At 33.9% G+C, this 22,478-nt stretch overlaps 1 protein-coding gene across 7 annotated transcripts in view; it reads left to right on the forward strand.

The window, feature by feature from the left end:
- Positions 1-22,478, forward strand: part of MIPOL1 (mirror-image polydactyly 1) — a 318,902-nt gene that overhangs the window by 145,666 nt on the left and 150,758 nt on the right. For 5 of the 7 annotated variants that reach the window (XM_082618611.1, XM_082618610.1, XM_082618608.1 and 2 more), the window contains one exon: positions 4,616-4,723. The exons of the other annotated variants lie outside the window; for them this stretch is intronic. In XM_082618611.1, coding sequence (XP_082474737.1) covers positions 4,616-4,723 — 108 coding nt within the window. The remainder of the gene's footprint in view (positions 1-4,615; positions 4,724-22,478) is intronic. 7 annotated transcript variants of the gene reach the window in all.

Genomic DNA, 22,478 nt, shown 5'->3' on the forward strand with positions numbered 1-22,478 from the left:
ACATACTGAGAGGTTTAAAATATGAAATAGAGATTAAAAGATATGAAAGGAGGGACTTCGCTGGTGGCGCAGTGGTTAAGAATCCACCTGCCAGTGCAGGGGACACGGGTTCGAGCCCTGGTCCAGGAAGATCCCACATGCCACAGAGCAGCTAAGCCCGTGTGCCACAACTACTAAGCCTGCACTCTAGAGCCTGAGCCACAACTAATGAAGTCCACGCGCCTAGAGCCCGTGCTCTGCAACAAGAGAAGCCACTGCAATAAGAAGCCTGCATACTACAACTAAGAGTAGCCCCCGCTCACCGGAACTAGAGAAAGCCCGTGCGCAGCAATGAAGACCCAACACAGCCAAAAATAAATATAAAAAAATAAATTAAAAAATAAAGATATGAAAGGACGATGAGTAAATCTAATATATGACCTATAAGGGTTTCAAAATGGGAACTAGGTAACATTTCAAAATATAATAGCTGTGAGTTTTCCAGGTTTGGGAAGCATAGAAAGTATCCAGAAGATTAAAATAAATCCACCTCTTGACATATTGTAGAATTGAAGAACTCCAAAGTTAAACTACAGAAGATTTTAAAGCAACCATTGAGAAAAGACAAACCTATAAAAAATGGTTATCAGACTAATAGTGACTTCACATTAGCAACAATAGATGCCAGACTGCAATGGAACAGTATCTTCAAAGTGCTGAAGATACAACTTTTGTCATAACTGTTATATCCAGTAAAGAGTGTCACGAGAACAAAATAATCACATTTTTAGGCAGAATGTCTCACTGAGAGATCTTTTAAAAGCTGTACCTCTGAAAAGAGGAACTTGAACCCAGAAGGAAAGCTAAGATGGTTTGATAGGGGACTTCTACCAATTCTTATAAGAATAGATAATTTTATATAAACTGTTTCCAAAAATAAAACACTTTTTATGAGGCTAATCCAACCTTGATAACAAAACTGGAAAGGATAGCACAAAAAAGGAAAAATACAGGTCAGTCTCACTTAGGAACATACCAGCAATCTGATATATAAAATATTTGTAAACCAAATTAAGGTATCTATGTTTCCTACACATATACACATATTCAAATGGATGTAACCAGTGACATCTAACAAAATTCATCTAAATGATTATATGATAGAAGCATTCCTTTTAAACAGGAACAAAAAGAGAAGAATGACCTCCACTTAAAGGGAATTTGGGGAGCTGCATCTTCTAAAATACATCCAAAGTCGGACTGCTGCTCACTACCATCCTAGTCTGAGCTATCTCATCTCTCTCCTGGACTACTCAGTAACCTCTTGGCTAGATTTCCTGCTTCTGCCCTGGTCTTCCTGTAGTCTACTCCTAACATAGCAGGAAGAGTGAACCTATATTAATATGAGGCAAATCATGGTGCTTCTTTATTCCAAACCCTCCAGCAACTTTCCCACTCAGAGTAAAAGCCATGGTCTGTAAGATCTCAAGGCTCTTCTCACCTCATCTCCCAGCATTCTTCCCTTGCTTACTTCATTCCTGCTATTCCCCCTGTTAATACTCAAGCATACCAGCCAAGCTTCCACTTCAGAGCCTTTCACTTATTGTTCCTTGTGCTTGAACCACTGCTTCCAAAGAGCTGAAGACTTACTGCTTTGTCTTCTTAGTGTCTTTATTCAAATATTGTTTTCTCAACTTAAAATTTCTCGTATTTAAAGTTACAAAAGATTTCCGTACCTACTCTTTTGGTACTCCATATGTTTCTAATCTGTTTTTCTCCATAACATTTTCACCTTCTATCATATTATGTATTTCATTTATTTATTTTATTGTCTCTTTTCCCATCTAGAATATGAGTTCCATGGGGACAGAGATTTTAATCTATTTTGTTAAATGCTGTATCCACCACCACTTATATAATTATGCCTAGCACAGAGTAAGTGCTTAACAAATATTGGTTGAATGAAAATGCGCTTCAAAATAGGGGTTCCTTGAGGGAGAAGACGATGGCAATGAGATTGGGTGAAGGAAGTTAAAGTTCTAATATTTTATATTTTAAAAATCTGAAAGAATTATAGCAAATTTATTTTCATTTAGTAAATACTAGTGATCAGTACATCAGTTTCTGTTGTATTATTCCCTGTCCTTTCTTTATATTTAAATGACAATTAAAATTTAAAATTTTAAATATAAAGATGTATAGAGACTAAATTGGTGACAATGTCAAGAAAATTTGAGATGTAAATTAAAGGGTAGGATCTTTATCTACTTTACAAATATTAGGTAAAATCATAAAGTGACAATAATTAATAGAGTGTAGCACTTGGTAATGAAAAAACAGTTCTATCTCTTTGCTTCAGAATAAATTTCAGGGACTTCCCTGGTTGTCCAGCAGTTAAGACTCCACGCTCCCAATGCAGGGTGCCTGGGTTTGATCCCTGGTCAGGGAACTAGATCCCACATGCATGCTGCAACTAAGAGCCTGCATGCTGCAACTAAAGATCCCACGTGCTGCAACTAAGACACAGCACAGCCAAATAAATAAATATTCAAAATAAATTTCAAAGTTAAAGAGTTTGGTTAAAAAAACAAACTAGGAAAAATTACACAGAATATGCAATTTCGGGAATATGTGTAAGTCACAAACATGTATTTGACAAGAGCATTTGTGTATGGTTTTATTCAGTTCAAAGTTATTGTTGGCTTGCCACAGCTTGATTCCCAGGTCAGTGTTAAATTTAAACTTTATGAAGAAATGAAAATAAATTCAACATTTATTTCTTGAACAAGAGTGAGTGAATTTTTCTGTGTGTATCATGTAGAAAGAAAGAAGTTTCTATCTTTGGATCATTTCTGATTTACTTGGAAACACTAAAAAATAGGTGGTCAGACAACTCGTGACCATGCTTTCTCACTTGACCCTTGATATTTCTATCTTCAGTCTTTCTCTCCTATATTCTTCCTCTTTCTCCTCTTTCAGCTTATAAAATTATGTATCCAAAATAAACCCCAACTCAGATGTCATCTGCTCCATGAAACATTTTTCTACTCCCACAGCCAAAATTATCTACCCCACCTTTGTAACCGTATAGGTCATATTTAGTCATTCTAAATACTTAGTATGTAATCGTTTGTATTAAAATTAATTGAAAATGTAGATGATTATTCTAATCGAGACTATGTCTAATAGATTGTAATGCTTCTATGTCTTATTCATTTTCATGTCTCATGATTTGTGTCTTCACTAAACACATTTGTATTTTGATTGCATTTGTGACCAGGTATTTTAATTGTTACAAACTAAAAAGGGACAAATACAAATATGTAAATCATGTGTCCCCTCCAGATAAAGTCCAAATGATGTCATCTCACAAAGGTTTTAGGCACATAATTTTTAAAAATGTCATTAATATGTAAACATCACTACATATATAATTTAAGTGAATATCGGGAGTTTGATAAGACTTTTTCTTTTAAACGAATTTGTATATTACTCAAGGTTGGGAAATACTGATACAGATTGCAGAGTAATATTGAGGTCAGAGGCAGAAATCATCATTAGAGCACTAAAAAATGCCAGTTTGGATTATGACTGCATCTTGATTTTGTATCATAATAATGATTTTTGATTCATTATGACAGCTAACCATTTGTCGGGTAATGTAGAAGTAACTTTGTCTAGATCTTGAATCAGTATGCGTACTTACTTATCGGTTGTTAAATATCCTAATTTAAAAATAGATAAATTAAGGAGTGATTTTTTTAATATTTTACTGAACGATAGATTTAGTACTTTATTCCTTTGCCAATAACCCTTGTATCTTCATATGGTCCTGATATGCAGCATATCAGTTTATATTCTGTACAATTATTGTGTAAAATGTTTGATATATTTATATTAAGATTTTGTTTTCAAATGGCATGACATTTCAATGATTTTTTGAACATAGATGCTTCTATTAGCCCATTTATGCTTTTGTTTATAATTTCTTTTTTACTTACATTTTTATATATTACCAGTAGGTCAAAATGTCATTTCACGTCTTTGTTATCCCTTGTTTTACTTAAAAGTAAGGTTTAGTCAAAATAGGAATTAAAAACACTTGTTTCCTTAGTTGTTTCCTAGTCATGTAGCACTCTGGCTGTTATATTTTTCTCTACTCAACTGTTACTTTAGATATTTCTAAAAATCTGAAAAATCTCATATATATTTTTATTTAAAAAAATTAAGAAGTCATCACAAATATCATATTGTACTTTATTTAGAACCTATTGTGATTTTTAGAAGTATACTTTTATTCAGCCAGCAGATACATAGTGAAAGCCATTTGGCTAATGAAGAAAATAATTTTAAATATAGTTTGATCTTAATTGTATAAGAAATAAGTATTTTTCTAATTTATATGGTAGTATTTAGATTAATAAAAGTCAAACTGAAAATTGCAATTGAATTTGCCAGAGTATTATAAGCAATATTATTTTGTTCATATTCAACATTACTTTTAACTTACTATTCTTATTGCAAAGGATACTCTGTCTTTTAGAGAATACAATGGTATTATTTACATTAATTCATGTGGGTTGGTGAAAAAAATGCTATAACTCCTTTACTTAATGGGATTCTTCCCCTGTGGCAGTGCAAACGGCTAGAGCAGGAGCTTCATCATCTGAAAGAGCAGAACCAGACTTCAGCAAACAACATGAGACATCTGACTGCTGAAAACAATCAAGAACGTGCTCTGAAGGTAAATCTCCATTCCTTCTTGCAGGCAAATTAAGGTTGTAAGCCCTGGTGCCAGCTTTCTGTGCTGCATATATCAGTTGTGTACATTTCAGCAGAAGTGAGCTGTGGTGTTTGCCAACAACCCGTTCTTTAAACACAGATACAGCACCCTTCTGTTATGGTATTATTTTATCTCGTGTATGTGTACATGAAAACAACATATTTTCTGAATTTCAAGTGGTGGTATAATAATAACTTTAGGTTTATGTTCATTCTGTTTCCGATTTCAAAATACGTTGTTACCTTTTGTAGTTAATAAAATGTGGCCACCCTGAAAGAAAAAGAAATTAAATAATGGGCTTTTTCTTTGCATGAATACTTATTACAATAATTTTCTAAATGACTTGTAATATTAGTAACGCACAGAACTGACACTCCTTGAAAGGTATGTGAATATGTTTGGGAATTGAAAGAGTACTTAAAATGTTACTTGCATCAAAAAAAGAGGAAGAAAATATATTCTACTAGAACTTGTAACAAGTAAAGAGTACATATCATGACAAAAGTTCTGTTTCATTTTAATATAGATCCTGTAATCATGAAAAAGGACATTATTTCAATTCTACTAATTATCTTTTCTTCTTAAGATACTTTTCAATCTCTTTTTTTGTCTTTGCCCCAGTTCCTAGCATAGTGCCTGTGACAGTAGGGGTCCCTGCCCTCAAGGTGCTTATATTCTCATTACTGGGTTAAAAATAAAACATAACATATCCACAGGAAACATAAAAGATTCATCATTGTTGTTATTGTACAGTTAAAAAAAGATGTGCTATCAAGAGGATTGTATTGTACTTTGTTGTCTTAAATTCGTTTTTTGCTGCAGATTATGAAAAAATAGGTCATTAGCAGGGTAACTCATTAAGCCAGAATTATCTACCAATGTTGAGAAAAATGGTGACATTTTGATGTGGAAATAATTTTAACCTGTTTATAAAGTATGAGATACAGTTGAAGACAGATTTTTCTACAAAATGTATTTAGCTTCATTTTGAAATTCGCAGTGGTGGGTGTGTAATAACTTTGCTATTATTCTTTAATGCACTTTCTCTTTATTTCTCTAGAATTTATATATAGACCAGAATAATTAATGGGAAAGAAAAGAATTGCTGTGATTATTTTTCAGTTACCCTGAGGAATTTACTATTGTATGAGTAAAATTAAGTATATAATTATTTAGATGTATATTTGTAAATCAAAGGTAACGTAATCTTTTAAAAACAGCTTCCATTATGAGTGCTAATTTATTAATAGCATTAGGGGACAGATATTATGGGCTCTATATGTTATGGCTATTACTATTTAAAATAGAACCTAAAATAAAAATTCTAGGTTAAGTTACATAATAATTGCATAGTCTTTATTATGGCATTTTTGGTTGTGTATTTATGTTAAATTGAATTAAGTGGCAGCTGCTATTTATGAAGAGAAAAAGATGCATATTTCTAAGAGATTATTAAAATTAGAAGGCAAACTGTAGACCAAAAGAAACCTGGAAGTTAACATAGTAGTACTATTATTAGTATCAGTAATAAAAGTAATATAAATAAATAAATTTGAATAGGGTGAGAGCTGAAAATTTTACGTTTTGTTTCATTGTATTATGCTATAATTCCTAAAGGAAACAGTCCTAGATATAGGTTTGGAAAAAAATTTGGGCTTCCCTTGTGGCGCAGTGGTTGGGAGTCCGCCTGCCGATGCAGGGGACACGGGTTCGTGCCCCAGTCCGGGAGGATCCCACATGCCGCGGAGCGGCTGGGCCCATGAGCCGTGGCCGCTGGGCCTGCACATCCGGAGCCTGTGCTCCGCGGCGGGAGAGCCCACAGCAGTGAGGGACCCACGTACCGCAAAAAAAAAAAAAAAAAAAAATCTAAGCTAATGGTCATACATTGCATAGAACTTTCCAAAGTGATGACTATTGCAAATACATGATTATCATACATGGATATACTTTTTAGTAATCTAGTGCTATTTGAATAATAATGTCTTTGTTTATTCTAATAACCAGGAAATTCTTTCTAAATTAATTTTTATGAAAGAGCATAAAATTAGGCTTTTGGTGATCACTTATATGCATTATTTTTGAAGTAGCATGGAATATATACTAGGTAAATCTGCTAGCATGACACTTTCCCTACTTTTATAATATTTGCAATTTTCTCTAATAATAAATAGAGCACAGTGGTACATATAGTATGAGGGGCTGAATTTATACTGATACTAATCTATACCCTGAGAGTTACTTAAATTAAAAGACAGATTATTTTCTCTTTTAAAATAAATTTTATCCACTTATATAAAGAAATTTGTTTCTTGGTGAACACAATTTTGAACATTTAATGATTTTAAAGTAAATTTAGATTAGCCATAAATATGCAGACATTAGATTTAATAAGAAATGTCATATAAAGTGCCTTTCTTTCCTCTTTTATATATTTACCTTCCTTATCACACATCTTTAACCTCCTATAATTGGCCTTCAACACTGTAATTCCATTGAAAGACATTCTTTCTTAAATTATAGGTGACCTCTGGTGGTTAAACCTGTAAAACTAATCATTTCATATCCTTCTCAATAACCCAGTCAGCCTAAGAGGAACCCATTTCAATCTTCTTGGCCCCTGCCTTCATGAAATTCTTTCTTGTAGTTCTTTATTTCTATATCCTCATCATTTTTCTTTTCTTTGATCGTTATTCTTTAGCTGGTGCCTCATTTTCTACCAATTCCTAAGGTATAAATGTTCCCCTGGGTTATGTGATTATTCCCTTAATTTTTCTTTCTGAAAAAAAACCCAAACTTTATTATTTTAGAGCAGTTTTAGCTTCACGGCAAAATCGAGCAAACTACAGAGTTCCCTCATATTCCGTGCCCCATACATCCACATGCCTTTAGCATCCAGTGCAAGAGTTGTACATTTGTTACAATACATGAACCTACATCAGTGTAACCCAAAGTCCATAGTTTACATTAGGGTTCACTCTTAGTGTTGTACATTCTGTGGGTTTTGAGAAATATAAATGACAAGTATGTACCATTATAGTATCATACAGAAGAGTTTCACTCTAAAAATCCTTTGTATTCCACCTATTTATCCCTCCTTCCCCCCAACATGTACCAGCCATTGATCTTTTAACTGTGTCCATAGTTTTGTCTTTTCCAGAATGTCATGTAGTAGTTCTTTCAGATTGGTTTCTTTCACTTAGTAATATGCATTTAAAGGTCATCCATATCTTCTGATGGCTTTATACTTCATTCTTTTTAGTATTGAATAATATTCCATTGTCTGAATGTACCACAGTTTATTTATTCACCCCCCTAATGAAGGACCTCTTGGTTGCTTCCAAATTTTGGCAATTATGAATAAAGCTGCTGTAAGCATCCACATGCAGGTTTTTCTGTGGACATAAGTTTTTCAACTCATTGGGGTAAATACCAAGAACTATGATTGCTGAATCGTATGGTAAGAGTATGTTTAGTTTGGTGAGGAACCACCAAACTGTCTTCCAAAGTGGCTATGCCATTTTGCATTCCCACCAGTAATGAATGACAGTTTCTGTTACTCCGTATTCTTGCCAGCATTTGGTGTTTTGTTTATTGTAGGGTTGTCTCTTCTAATTTCATCCGTTCCTATGACATCATCTATCATTTATATCCTAACAGATGCTTTGTCTGCCCTTCCACTTGGATATCTTAGTGACTCCTTAACCTCAATAAACTTAAAACCAAATCCCTAATTCGACTTCCTAAGCCCCCTCTTCAACCTAGGAGGAAGTCAGGACCCGAGCCAAACACTATTGACTGTATAACTTAACATTTATTCTTAGTTATAGTCTCCTTTGTTTGCCTTTACAGCTTTGTAGAAGCTGGAAAAGTTAAACACTTTCTGAGCCTTTCTTTTTGCCAGTGAGACATAAGAGGAATTCTGCAACAGGGGTGGGAGAAGAAAGAAGAGTGTCTCTGGATAAGTTTTTGTTTTCCTGACATGACAGATGCAGCAGGCACTGTTTCTTCCCTTCTTATTACCTTGAACACTTACTTGCTGCCTGGAACAGCAGCAGCAATTTTATAGCTATGAAGCAAACAGCAAGAGAAGCTGGCCTTTAACATCATTGAGCCCTTTAGCCAGTGAGCCAATTTGAGAACTTTAAGCAACTGTACCCTGACTTATTTTTCTGGTGACATAATGCCCTATATTTTAAATTATTCTTAACAGCTTTCTATTTACTTCCAAATTGATCAGTTAACATCTATTAATTAATGGCACTACCATACTCCTAGACATGTAGGCTAATATAATTGACATAATCTTCATATCCTTTCAAACTTTCACCTACTACAAAGTGATAGAGCATCCAGTCCTGTCAATTCTGCAGCAGTGATTTGTCTCCTTTGTATTATCATACCTCTACCCTACGTCAAATTCATGATCTAGATGGTAATAGTACCCTCCTAACTAACATTTTTGTCCTCAGTTTCTCACCTTTGTAATCAGTTGTCACAGTTCCATTAGCTGTCATTCTAAAACACAGGTGACACTTTTCTACCCCAAAACCTTTACTAAGTCTAACATTTTCAGCAGTGTAAGAAAACAGAGATATCGTGACTTTCCTGATAAGAAAAATAAAAAAGGAGGCTATTATTTTAAGAATATTTTACAACATTATTGAGAAGATAAGGAATCTGAAAAGGCCACTAAAATAAAGTGGAAATAGAAAAAAAAATTAAAACATGGGAAATAAGTGATTGCCTGAAGCCATCTTGCATCTTATATTTCTTGTCTCTTTTCCTGATGGGAATAAATGCTCCATGAGGTCAGGGATTTTTGTTTACTTCATATACCTCTGTATCTACTGATGGTATTAAAAATACTTGACAGTCAATAAGTCACAAATATGACCAATCATAACAGATGCCAAATGTTAACAATTTGTATAGCTATACCTTTGTGTGCCAGCTGAAACTAGCTATATATTTATCTCCTGCAAATACCTATAGCAGCCATTGAATAAATATCTGTTGAGTCAATTAATACCACAGGTACAATTTAGTATCCTGCTTTCCCGCTTAGCACTTCATAAGTATTATCCAGTACATTTATTCTATAAATATCATCTTAATATATTTCATAATTGCAATCCACAAATGTACCATGATTTTCTTAAATCTTCCCTTAGTGTTAAATATTTAGGTTGCTCTCAATTTTGCACTCTTATAAACACTGCTGTGAAAAATATTTTCGTGTAAATATTCTATCCCATTTAGCAAACAAAAATTTTATTATTTTTCAAATTTTTATTTTTGATAAAGCACATATTTTTGAAAATGAATGATTACATAAGGGTTTTAATAAAAACATTGTAATCAGCATCCTCATCTTAACTCTCCTGGTTTCTCCTCCAGAAAAGAAATCACTTTCAACTCTTAGCAATTTATTCTGTATCTATACTATATTTCTAAATGAAAAGCTTATACTATTTCTTGATATTTCCTTTTTAGTTATTATTAATTGACTTTCTACTATGAAGATAAGGATTTACCTTTCTCATCTTTTTGTTAGATCACTGTTTAGTATTTACAGTGTTATTATAATATTCATAGATGACTGTATAGTGAAGTACCAGCATATGTTGGTTTATTGTGCTTTGCTTAATTGCACTTTGCAGATATTACATTTTTTTTACAAATTGAAGGTTGTGGCAACCCTGCGTTGTCAGATGATGGTAGCATTTTTTAGCAATAAAGTATTTTTAAATTAAAATATGTACATTTTTTAGACATAATGCTATTGCACACTTAATAGTATAAACATACCTTTTATATGCACTGGGAAACCAAAAAATTCATGTGACTCGCTTTATTGCAATATTCATTTTATTGCAGTGGTCTGGAACCGAACCCACATTATCTCTGAGGTATGCTTATATTACTCAGCAATAAAAAGGAACAGTTTATTGATACATACAACTTGGATGGGTCTCAAGGGCATTATGCTAAATAAGAAAAGCCAATTTCTAACGGTTCTGTTCATATGATTCTACTTATATAACAGTCTCAAAGTAACAAAATCATTGTGATAGAGAACAGATCAGTGGTTTCTAGGAGTTAGGTTGAGGAGCAGGCTATGATTCTTAAAGGGTAACAGGGAGTTTCTTTGTAGTGATAACAGTTATAATTTTAAAATATTAAAGCGTCATTGAATTATACCAGAAAGTAATGGAGGGAGGATGTAAAAACAGGTGAAATCCATATAAGGTTTATATCCGAGTTAATAGAATTGTTCCAATGTCAATTTCCTGGCTTTGATAATATACTATGGTACATATATGATATCATTGGGAGAAGTTAGATGATTTCTACACAGGAACTCTTCTTACTCTGCAAGTTTTTGTGGGTCTTGAATTATTTCAAAATAATAAATTGTTTAAAAGTTTACATATTCATCATAGCCAGTGAAAACAGTGCTAAGATATATAAAGGAAATTTTAATAATATTCCCTCTCCCCTCTCATAGTTTCTAGACCTGCCAAATTAATCTTGACTAGGAATTATAACAGATACTCTATTTTACCTGACTTTTACCTAATTTTAGTGAGAATGGATTCTACATTACACCAATTAGTTTTGACACTTACCATGGGATTTTATATTTTCCTTCATAATTTAGAGTCTCAGTTGGATAGTTCCAGTATATGGATCATCTCTGGGTCTGGTTTTGTGATTGCATTGTCTTTTGCAATGTTTGTTGTTCGTTTGTTTTTTTTTTTTTTTTTTTTTTTGCTGTATGCGGGCCTCTCACTGTTGTGGCCTCTCCCGTTGCGGAGCACAGGCTCCGGACGCACAGGCTCAGCGGCCATGGCTCACGGGCCCAGCCGCTCCGCGGCATATGGGATCCTCCCAGACCGGGGCACGAACCCGTATCCCCTGCATCGGCAGGCGGACTCTCAACCACTGCGCCACCAGGGAGGCCCTGTTCGTTTGTTTTGCTTTTGCTTTTCACGTGTCTCATAATTTTTTTTTTGAATGCTGGACCTTGTGGATAGAACAATACTTCTTCCATCAGGCCAGTAGTGTGAGTATTGAGTTGATCCACTCAGGAGTTGATATGGATTTGGGTTTTGTTATTGCTATGGTCACTGTTAGTGCATCCTAAGTTTCAAGTTGCTCTTGGAATGGGTTGCTGTTGCCTTATGCTCAGGATGGAAGCTCAGGTACTGGAAGATTTTTTTCAATGTTCATACTCCACCGTTTTGTTTTCAGTTGATACTGTATACTTACCTGGAGGGTATCTCACTGTACACTCTTGCCCTTCTCCCAGCATTAGAATGCTGATTTTTATCATCTGGTGTTGGGGGACTGAGGGTTTTCTGCTTCAATCTTATGCAGTCCCTTTGTGCTTGGACTTCAGGGTAGGGCTTCCTCAGGATTCCTCTCCATGGCAGACAAACTCTGACCTGTATGTGAGGCAGCTATTGTATGAAAGACTTTCATTCCCCTCTCTCAGTGTAGAAGCTATCTAATGGTATTGGTATAGGATCCTGTGCCCAGATCTATTTCCTGCCACTCACCCAGGGATAGAAAGAATTCTTTCTTCTACCATTCCCAAGAAGGAATTTTTTTTTTCTGTGCCCTGAGGGTTACTGCCCCTCTGTTAGCTGTATATGGCTTTTGTTCTGTTCGCAGAAGGAACTGGGACTGGGGTGTGGGGGGGTGGTTTACTCCTTTCTATAGCAACAGCCAGTTCCCTCCCCCGTATCCCCTGCAAGTGTCTATCACTGTAGGAAGGTATCTCTGGTTTTCTACCCTATCTTTGATATTTCTCATTAGCACCTGGTGGAGACCTGTGGGGAAAAATCTACCAGTAGGTGCAAACCCCCTTTTGTCAGGAATTTCTGAAGGTTCTGTGTGGTGGCTGACCCTTCTTCTTATGTTCTTTTCTAGGTGAGCTAGTCTGTGTACCCCATTTGCCTTGGATGCTTGTCCCTCCTTGAAATTAAGACTGGTTGTCTTCCTGAGCTTAGCTGTCTGATGAGCTCAAGAAAAGTTATGACTTTGTGCCTTATTCAGCTTTTCTTATTGTCAATGTGGAATGACAGCTTGTTCCAGCTTTCTGAAACCTAGGCATAAACATTACATCTACTGTTGGATTTTGATACTGTTTAGTCATATTTAAGTAGTTTCTTTCTAGAATTTTTAAAAAGTTTTTATTAGTAGATGTACCACATTTTATTGAGTTCTTGATGTTGAACAATTTCTTGAATAAATTTTGGATTTGTTTTGTCATTGTTTTCCTGAGAATTTTAAAACTTATAATAGTCTGCCCTCATACAGTACTTACTGAGTGCCAGGAACTGTTACTAATGCTTTACATATAGTATTTAAGTAGTATTTAGACCTCAAAGTGACTCTTTGAGATAGTTGGTACAACTATTTATAATTTTATAGGGTAAGAAACTGAGCAACATGTGTTCATTAACATGTTATGAGTAATAGTAACTGGTGGACCTCAGATCTGAACCAAGGTAACTGATCTCCAAAGTTCACAATCTCAAATATAAATGAAAATTACCTAGAGGGTTTTTTTTCTACTGTATCAGGTTTTGTTTTGTTTTACCAAAGTATTTCCCTAATTATTAGTAAGTTTGAATTTTTTTCATATATTCAAGGGATTGTGTGTGTGCATATAAATAAATAGATGTATTTGTTCATGTTTTTTCCCCATTTTTTTCTGTTGGTTTTTGTTTGCTTTCTCTTGGTCTTTTGTCCATCAGTGGTTTTGTTTTTTGCATTTTACAGCTTTATTGATAAATGTTTCATATACCATAAAATTCACTTATCTACTGTTTACAATTCAGTGTTTTTTGGTATATTCACATATTTGTTCAGCCATCACCACAGTCTAATTTTAGAACATTTTCAACACTCACCTAAAACATCCTGTACACATTAGCTATCATTCCCCATTCCTGCTAACATCCTTCCCCTGGTCCCAAGCAACCGCTAAACTACTTTCTGTTTCTGTAGATTTGCCTTTCTGGATATTTTGTGTAAATGAAATCATAGAATATGTGATCCTTTGTGACAGCCTTTTTTCACTGAGCATAATATTTTCAGGGTTTATTCATGTTGTAGCATGTATCAGTACCTCATTCCTTTTTGGTTGATACATAATATTCATTGTATAGATATACTGTATTCTGTTTATCAGTTCATTAGCTGATGGACGTTTAGGTTGAACATTTAGATGTTTGACAAATTTTTAGTGAATTTTTAGATACTGTGTAAGGTAGGAGTCCAAATACTTTCTTTACATGTGGATATCCAGTTTTCTCTGCACCATTTGTTGAAAGACTATTTTTCCCCCACAGAATTGTCTTGATACCATCTCAAAATTCAGTTGGTCATAAATATGAGGGTTTAGCTCTGGACTCTCAGTTCTGTTCCATTTATCTAATATATCTATCTGTATGCTGGTACCACACTGTTGATCACTGTAGCTTTGTAGTAGGCATGTCATCATGACCTGAGTCCTCCAACTTTGTTCTGGCTTGTTTTGGCCGTATCCGTTTTGATGTTAATGTGAATGACCAAAATTTCTGCCTTCAACTGTGGTCTTGACAAGTTTAAAATTGCATTAGAATGGGGACTCTCTGGCCGTCTGGTGGTTAAGACTCTGCGTTTCCAATGCAGGGGGTGTGGGTTCAGTCCCTCATTGGGGAACTAAGATCCCACATGCTGAGGGGAGTGGCCAAAAAAAAAGTTTAAAAAAATTGCATTAGAATGATCTTGCCTTAAGTATTAAATAGAATCAATTTTTAAAACCATGTATTCTTGGTGCCTTTTTATAACAGAGAATATTTAATTGCCTTTTCAATTGTTTCAGTATATTTATCTAGTTTTTCTGTTTCTTAAGTCAGTTTTATTGGTCTGTATGTTTTGCTAGGAAACACCCTATTCCCTTTAACTTACCAGATTTGGTAAGATAGAATTATAGATAATTTTCTTAATTTTTGAATCTCTTCTATTTCTCTGTATTCACTGTCTCGTCTGTATTGTGGCATATATTTGCTTTCTCTTTCTCTTCTTCTCTCTTTTTTCTTATAAAGTCTTTCCTGGGCTTTATGCATTTTATTTTCTTTTAATTAGTTCTTGGTTTTATTTATCCTTTCAACTTGTTAAATTTTCCATTTCTGTTTACCTTTTCAATCTTTTTATTCTTTTTTGTTCTAATTTTTACAAGTTAATTAGCTTACCTCAGCCTTTTTTTTTTTTAAGTAAAATTATAAGGCTACACATTTTACTCTTGACTATAATTCCAACTGTGTCTTATAGTTTTGGGAGGAATCAAATGTTCAAATGTTCACTTTTTTTCACTAGTTCTGTTTTGATTTTTTTGGTTGATCCAGGGTAATTTAGAGAATATAATTTAAATTCCTATATTTTAAAACATATTAATGTTTTATTTCTCACCATGTAAATAGTCCACTTTGAAAGGTATCATCGACTAAATAAATAAAATAGTCTCTGTTCACAGAGCATGAGGTTCAATATATATTCAGCTGAACTCAGTTTAAGCTTCCACTATAATTGCATTTTTATAATTTTCTCATATTGCTAGGAATTTCTTGCTTTATACATTTGTCTGCTCTATTCTTTGTTGTATAGTGTTTATGACTACTATATCTTCTTAGGCTATACATGTACATTCCATCATGATATGATATTCCTCTTCAGACTGCTTACAGCTTCATACCTTTAAGTCTTCTATTTCTGATATATGTATTAGCACTACTCTCTTGGTTCATTCAGACTGCTATAACAAAATATCACAGACTAAGTACCTTATAAGTAGCAGAAATTTATTTCTTACAATTTTGGAGGTTGGGAAGTCCAAGATCAAGGCAGCAGTATGATAATGATCTGGTTAGGGCCCTCTCCCTTTTTAATAGCCGGCACCTTCTCGCCTCATGGGGTGGAAAGGGCAAGGGATCACTGTGGGGTGTCTTTTAAAAGAGCATCAGTACCATGAAGCCTCCATGCTCATGACCTAAGCACCTCCTGAACCAAAGCTCGTACTTCCTAATACCATCATTTTTGGGGGTTAGGATTTCAACATAGAAATTTTGGAGTGATGAAAAAATTCAGACGATAGCAACTGCTTTTTCTTTCTTTGTTTTGTTTTTACATTTACCTAGTATAATGGTGCTGTTCAGCAGTAATTTTGCTACTCAGAGTTTATTCATCTTTCACCCGATTTTTATAACCCTTGTTCTCCTGTAAGAAACAGACTTTCCCTCATTCTCAGATGTGGTTTTGTTGGAGGTGAAGTACCTCTGTGGCCTCAGGTCTGACAAATCAGAATGTCAGATTCCCTTGGCCACAGCAGTGGCTCCAGAAACAGGTACCTGTACCACTTGAAGCCAATGATTCCAGGCCTTTTTTCTCTATATTGTTATGGATTTAATTTAAACAAAAATGGAGTAACACTTACCAAATATGTCGTAAAGATCTTTCTCTATATATAAATACAAATCTGCATCATCCATTTGTTGGCTCTGTAGATCCCTGTGCTTGATACATAGCATGTAATTTTCTGTCTTCTATTTAGAATATTTTGATTCCAACTGTTCAATATCATAAGCAAAACTTTGAAAAATAGTCTTGCATGTACATCTTTGTCTTAGAGCATGAGTGACCATACAGTGGGAAGTATAGTGGCAGGAAATTACTTGAGAAGGGAGAGGATGATACCAGATCTTGTGCAGGTTGCAGTTCAAATCACTGAAGTGTATGAGAGTATTCAGAGGTCAGATTTACAAGAAAAGAAATAAATGAAACAATAGTGAATTCCAACATTTCTCTATTCGTGCACAAAAATAAGTGGTTCACAAAGGAGACTAAGAAGGAATAGTCAGAACGATAAAAGGATTACAAAGAGATTGTGTTATCGTAGATTCAGAATAGAATAAAGTTCTGTGACGGGGGTAGTTCACAGTGTCAAATGCTACAGAGAAGTCAAATAAAATCACAAGTGTCCATTTGATCTGACAGTTAGGAAGGCAGTGGTAGCTTTGTAGCTGCAGTTTCAGTTCAGTGGTTCCGGTGGTAGCCTTGAATCTAGTAAATTGTATAGTTAATGAAAAGTTTAAAAGTGGGAGAAAGGTAGATTATTTTTTAGGAGCTTTTCTGTGAAGTAAAAGTGTAAGGGTTAGAGTGTAATGTGAATGTGACCTGGAGGAAGATTTTAAGATGGAGAGAATAATAGCTAACATATCCTTAACCATTCTCCTTTTATAAGAAATCTGATGCCTGTCTCTCTAGCCCAAAGCTAGCTAGTTATGACCTGTTTAGCCTGGTTCAAAAAGATTGGTAGGTCAGATGATAATTTAATAATTTGGAATTGGGAAACTGAGAGAGAACAGGACAGTGAGCTTTGAATGCTGAACCAAACGATCCCAAGGTAGGCTTAGGGCCAAGTAGACTGCTGTAGGCCGTGGGTACTCTGAAGTTATGAATCAGCCAGTTGGAAAAGTTGGGGCCAATATATTAAAAAACACAAAATTCTGAACAAGGGAGATGGAGAGAAATTCTCTCCTGGTTCCTAATAGCATTCTGTTCCCGTGCCAGGCTTTGTTTTCCACATGATAAATTTTTTCTTTCTTTATAAAAAGCAAGACTCTCAGCTAGACCAGGTTTACAGTCTTTGCATACCAAATGGGGAATTGCTGTGACAGCATTCATTATAGGCTCTCTGAAATGAACAATTACATTAAAGGGTGGCTCTGTGGATTACTGCACCAGGTATAGCCAAATCATCGAAGCCTGTGTAAGTTCATCAAGTACACCAAGATACAATAAAACTGATGAGGTTCAGATGAAACAACTGTGAACTATTACCCCTTACATAAAAGGAATACTGAATTACATGTGGGAAACTTCTATGGAGATTATCAGTGACAAACCCCAAGCGTAATACTTGTGAATACTTACATTTAATTGCTCCTAACATTGGTTACTAATGTTTTTTTAATTTTGACTTTCATAGTACTATTTTAGGAATTTAGATATTATTTTGATAAATAATGATAGAAATATAAAATTACATTGCATGCTTCCCTACTGTTTTATACATTTTGTAATAATGCTAAAAAATTAATCAAAATGACTACTTGAATGAAGACGTACACCTTCAATAGGAGACAGTTTTAGGCACACCAGGCAGATTCACCATTATGTGAGCTGACTTTAGATAGATCCTGGAATTTTTCTCCAGTCTTTGTATCATCCGGTCTTTGGACCTAGTATTTCCTCTGACTGAAATGCCCTGCATCATCTGTTGCCTTACTTCCTTTGTCCAGATAATATCTACTCATCCTGCCTTCAGTTTGGCCAGAGTCCTCTTGTCTCTGGCCAAACTGGAGAGGGATTTGTGTTAGAATGAAATTGTTTTAATAACAAAATAAGTACTGATCTGAAAAGAAATGTAATATGTGAGAAACTCTCAGTGCTCCCAGGACTTCTTCCCAAGTCTTTCCTAGGTCTGCCCACATCAGCAGTCCTACCTTCCCCTTGTCTTCTGCTCTCACCTCATTATCTCCTCTCTTTTTTCCTGACCTATTGGTCTTTGGTATTATGGTGGCCAAGAAGGTGTAAAAGAGCAGAGTCCATGATACATTGTTGGAAATAGTACCCTGGGAACCTTTAAAGACAATAAAGGTCCACTCGATTGGTTGTTAGGTAATGAGTATAGGTTAATGGTTCTTAACAGAGGCATGTATCAGAATCATGAAAAGAATGTTTACAAAATAATAAATCTGGGCCTGACCTAAAGCATACTGAATTGGAATATATTGCACTGAATTTGGAAACTTACTGGCGTAGACTTGGTGTTTAGACATAAAATAGGGGCAAAATATTTCCCCAACCTTCTTTAGGCCTATGGAATTTTTGTTTCTGAAAATAATAACATTTGTTTTCTACCAGTTGTGCTTTTTAATTTTAGTTCTGTTTAATTTTCTAATTGATTTCTGGATTGGGCTGATATCAGTATTTTTGTGGCATCATCAGTTTTATAAAGTTCTTCGTTGGTATTTTAGGGATAAGCTGGATGAGGCTACACAGGGATTGCTGGCCAAATGAAAATTTTCTCTTTCATTTTTAGCATTTCCAGCAACCAAATTCTACACAAGGTTGTACCTCATAGTGATTTGGAATAAATGATGTATTAAAATCTCTTGTGAACTCCAGTGTAGTAATACTGTGAAAAGTGTAGTGCAAAATCCAGATGGTTTTTTAAAATACTATGAAATTTAATTTGATAGATTTTTAATATTACATGTTCTTTCTAAAGTAAAATATATTTTTTTTAAAAAACCTTAGATTATCAAATACAATTAATTTACTTTGGCTACTAAGTAAAAATATTTCTGATTTCAGACATGATGATAGAAAGCAGTCAAGTCCTTCATTAGAGATTACATAAAATTCTCAATAAAAGTAACTATATTTAACAGTGTAGTTTTCTGTACCAAGCAAATCCTTATTGTAGTAGCATTTTTGACTTGAGTGGTTTTTAGACACATAGTTTTTAGTAATTCATCTATAGAACTTTGGCATATTTAATTTATTTAGAAAACTAACATTTGACATAAATTGACATAGCTATAGTATGTCTTCTGTATCAAAATGACTTCATTCTGTTGTTCAGTGTTGGTTAGTTTTTCTGTTATGTTGATGCATTAAAGCAGATATTAAATTTTATCATTAATTCAGTGCCTGGTCTCTCATCAAATCCCCTTAATTACAAATTGACTCCAAGGATTAGACAGCATGGATTTTAATTTTAACTGAAACAAAAAAGGCATCTTGAAAAATCACTCTTGCCTAGTGACTCGTAGACACATTTTAAAAGATCCTATAATTTATTGCTTAGTATTTAAAATTCAATACAATACAAAATATACCACCAACATTTTTATTATCTTATATTCATATTAAATACGTGTTTTAAAATATATTTCATAGTCTTGAAAAAACTCTTGAGTATTTTTAGATAAATAGCAGCCTCAGGAGTTCTGATAACTTGTAACCCTTTCTTTAGAAAACGTTAACTTTAAATCTTGCACAACCATAATTGTATCTGAATGACATTTATATTTTCTTGTATTTCTGCTTCCTTAATAATTTCACAAAATCATACAGTGTGATTTTATATACCCCATAGAACTCTTCCCAGTATATTCCAATATTCTATTTCCAGTACTGTATTATTTGCAGTTTATGACTATTTCATTAAATCTTCACTTCCTTTTGATACTTGCTATATTAAGTCCAGAATCATTTTTGTGCATTTTACTCTGAAGATATATGAACTTTTCTATCCTTTCTAAAAGTGCCAGTTTTTAAAATTAATTTTTTTTACATAATTATTCATTTTAAATGGTAGAATGACTGTTCGTTTTTACTAGAATAAGAGGATGATGAAATTAAGTCATGATCACTGATCAAAAAGTACATATGTCCCCTGTATTTTTGTTGCATTATATGGTGATCAGCTTTTAACTCTGAGTTGCCTCTTAAAAAATTCACTTATTCTTCTGAAAAGTTTCTGGAATCTAACTTGTGTTAGTAGTCACTTATGTTGACTTTTATCTAGATCCATAAGTTTTCAAGTAATCACTTTACTTTAGAAAGACAAAGAAATAATTACTAATAAACCCTAAGTATTCTAAGGTAAATCATTTGTTTTTTTAATAAATTCTGTTGTCAATTACCTTTACCTTTTGAGAGGTTGTAAAATATAACTAATAATGTTCTTTCCAGTTAAGTGGATATTTTATATCTTATATTTTTGTAAATTGATTTTTAAATAGTATTCCATTGTGGGCTTTTGTGCTGTTGCTGTTAAACTGGATTTTTATATGCTGAAAGGTAGCATCCAAATGAGCTCAGCTCATCATGGAAAAAATAAATTGCCTAGAAGCAGATTGTTTACGTAATATTAGATGGTAATATAAACCAACAAAAGCAGGAAATTAACTTCTAAGGCTGACACACTGCCCTTTCCTTGCTCCTTTGTGCTTGTAGGTATCATGTATGTGTTGTGATACCAAAGTACAGTGGACTTAGTTCAGAACTGTCAAACATAATTCTAAATTTCTTTACTTTGTTGGTTTATGTCACAACTTAATATTATTATTTTGTCCCTTAATGCTGTATAATGTCCTTCACATGTGAGATGAAGCAATGCATGCGTGAATTGGAACAAGATGGAAAAGTTTATTTGCTTTTCTCTCATTTACAGTTGATTGCCTCTGATTAGCCAATATTGTGCAGCTCTGATGTAGTTCTTTGAATTTTGAAAAAAGGTAATATAAGAAAAAATTATAACATATCTGAGGAAATTTTTGAAAAATGTACGTACTGATTAAAAACGTTATTCACTCTTAATTTTTATTCCTGTTGATTACTTTTTATTTTATCATTTTCTTGTCATCTTGAAAGGCAAGTATCTCTCTTTACAAAAAAACTTCGGGCAATGAGAAACTACCTGTGTTTTATTATGAATACTCAAATACACAAGTATGATTTCACAGAGCAGTTATAATATGAATTGCAGAAAGGAATTATATGTGGAATTCTGAGGGTAGGGCTAAACCTCTCAAAATATCCCCCAAGATTTATTTGGACTGATAGAAACTTGGCCATTCTTTTAACAGCACCTGTTTCTTGATGATTACAGTAAAATGTAAATAATTCATTCACTTGGTTTTTATATTCAGTAGTTACGTAATAGCTCATCAACTGTTAATGAGTGTTATCTTTGCTTTGGGGGGCTCTTTTATAGTATTATGGGGGGACTTTTTATACTAAGTGATATTTCAGGATTAGAAAATTGATTTCTTTTATGAACATGAGTTCCATGTCTGTAGCAGTTTGGAAATTATTTTGCTTTCTATTTTTCTCTGTAAACAATTTCTACCCCTATTTAGGTATTCATTAGGACAGTTTTCTAAAGGAGAATTACATATTTTTAAGCTTTGAATTTTTCTTAATTTAAATCTTTCCTTGCATTGTAACCAAAGGTACTTGACTGCTTTTTCTAAAAAAGATTCTTATTTATTTCTTATTTGTATATTAAACCTTATAGAAGATCAGATACTTTCTGTAAAAATTATACAACAGAACAAGCTATCTAAGTGTGGTCAAACAAAAGATTTTGCTCTCAGAAACTAAAGTACTATAAAATATGGTGGTAGAGGGGGGTGTAAAGTTGGGGGTGGTAGTAATTCTTTATAAAATTCTGCTTTTGTTTTATGCAAGTAGTGTTTAATTGGCTAGATTTAAAAGTAGTGAAAAAATGATCTATTTGCTAGAGGTTTGCAAAACAATACTTTTAAGCTCTTACTTGTTTTGAGGTGTTGAAAGGTGAAACATTTGACATTTTCTTTTCGGGCATTGCTTTAAAAAACAGAGGGCGGGAAAGAGGCGTTGCCACATCAGAGTTAAGGGTGTTTGTGGTTGTCCCGTGACAGCAGCTCTAGTTTTAAAACACCTGTGTTTACTTTCCAGCTTTTCAGTCTGCCTGAAAGTGGCCTAAGAATGGCACAGGCCTTCATGATGGCTGGGGTTTTTTATAATACAGAGAAAGAACTAAACTTTGTACTTCAGTTTTCTGTTGCAATCATTTAATTCGTTTATACATTTTATCTCTTCATATACT

The sequence above is a fragment of the Mesoplodon mirus genome, assembly GCF_964341445.2.
Source record: "Mesoplodon mirus genome assembly, chromosome: 4".
Taxonomy (NCBI): Eukaryota; Metazoa; Chordata; class Mammalia; order Artiodactyla; family Ziphiidae; genus Mesoplodon; species Mesoplodon mirus.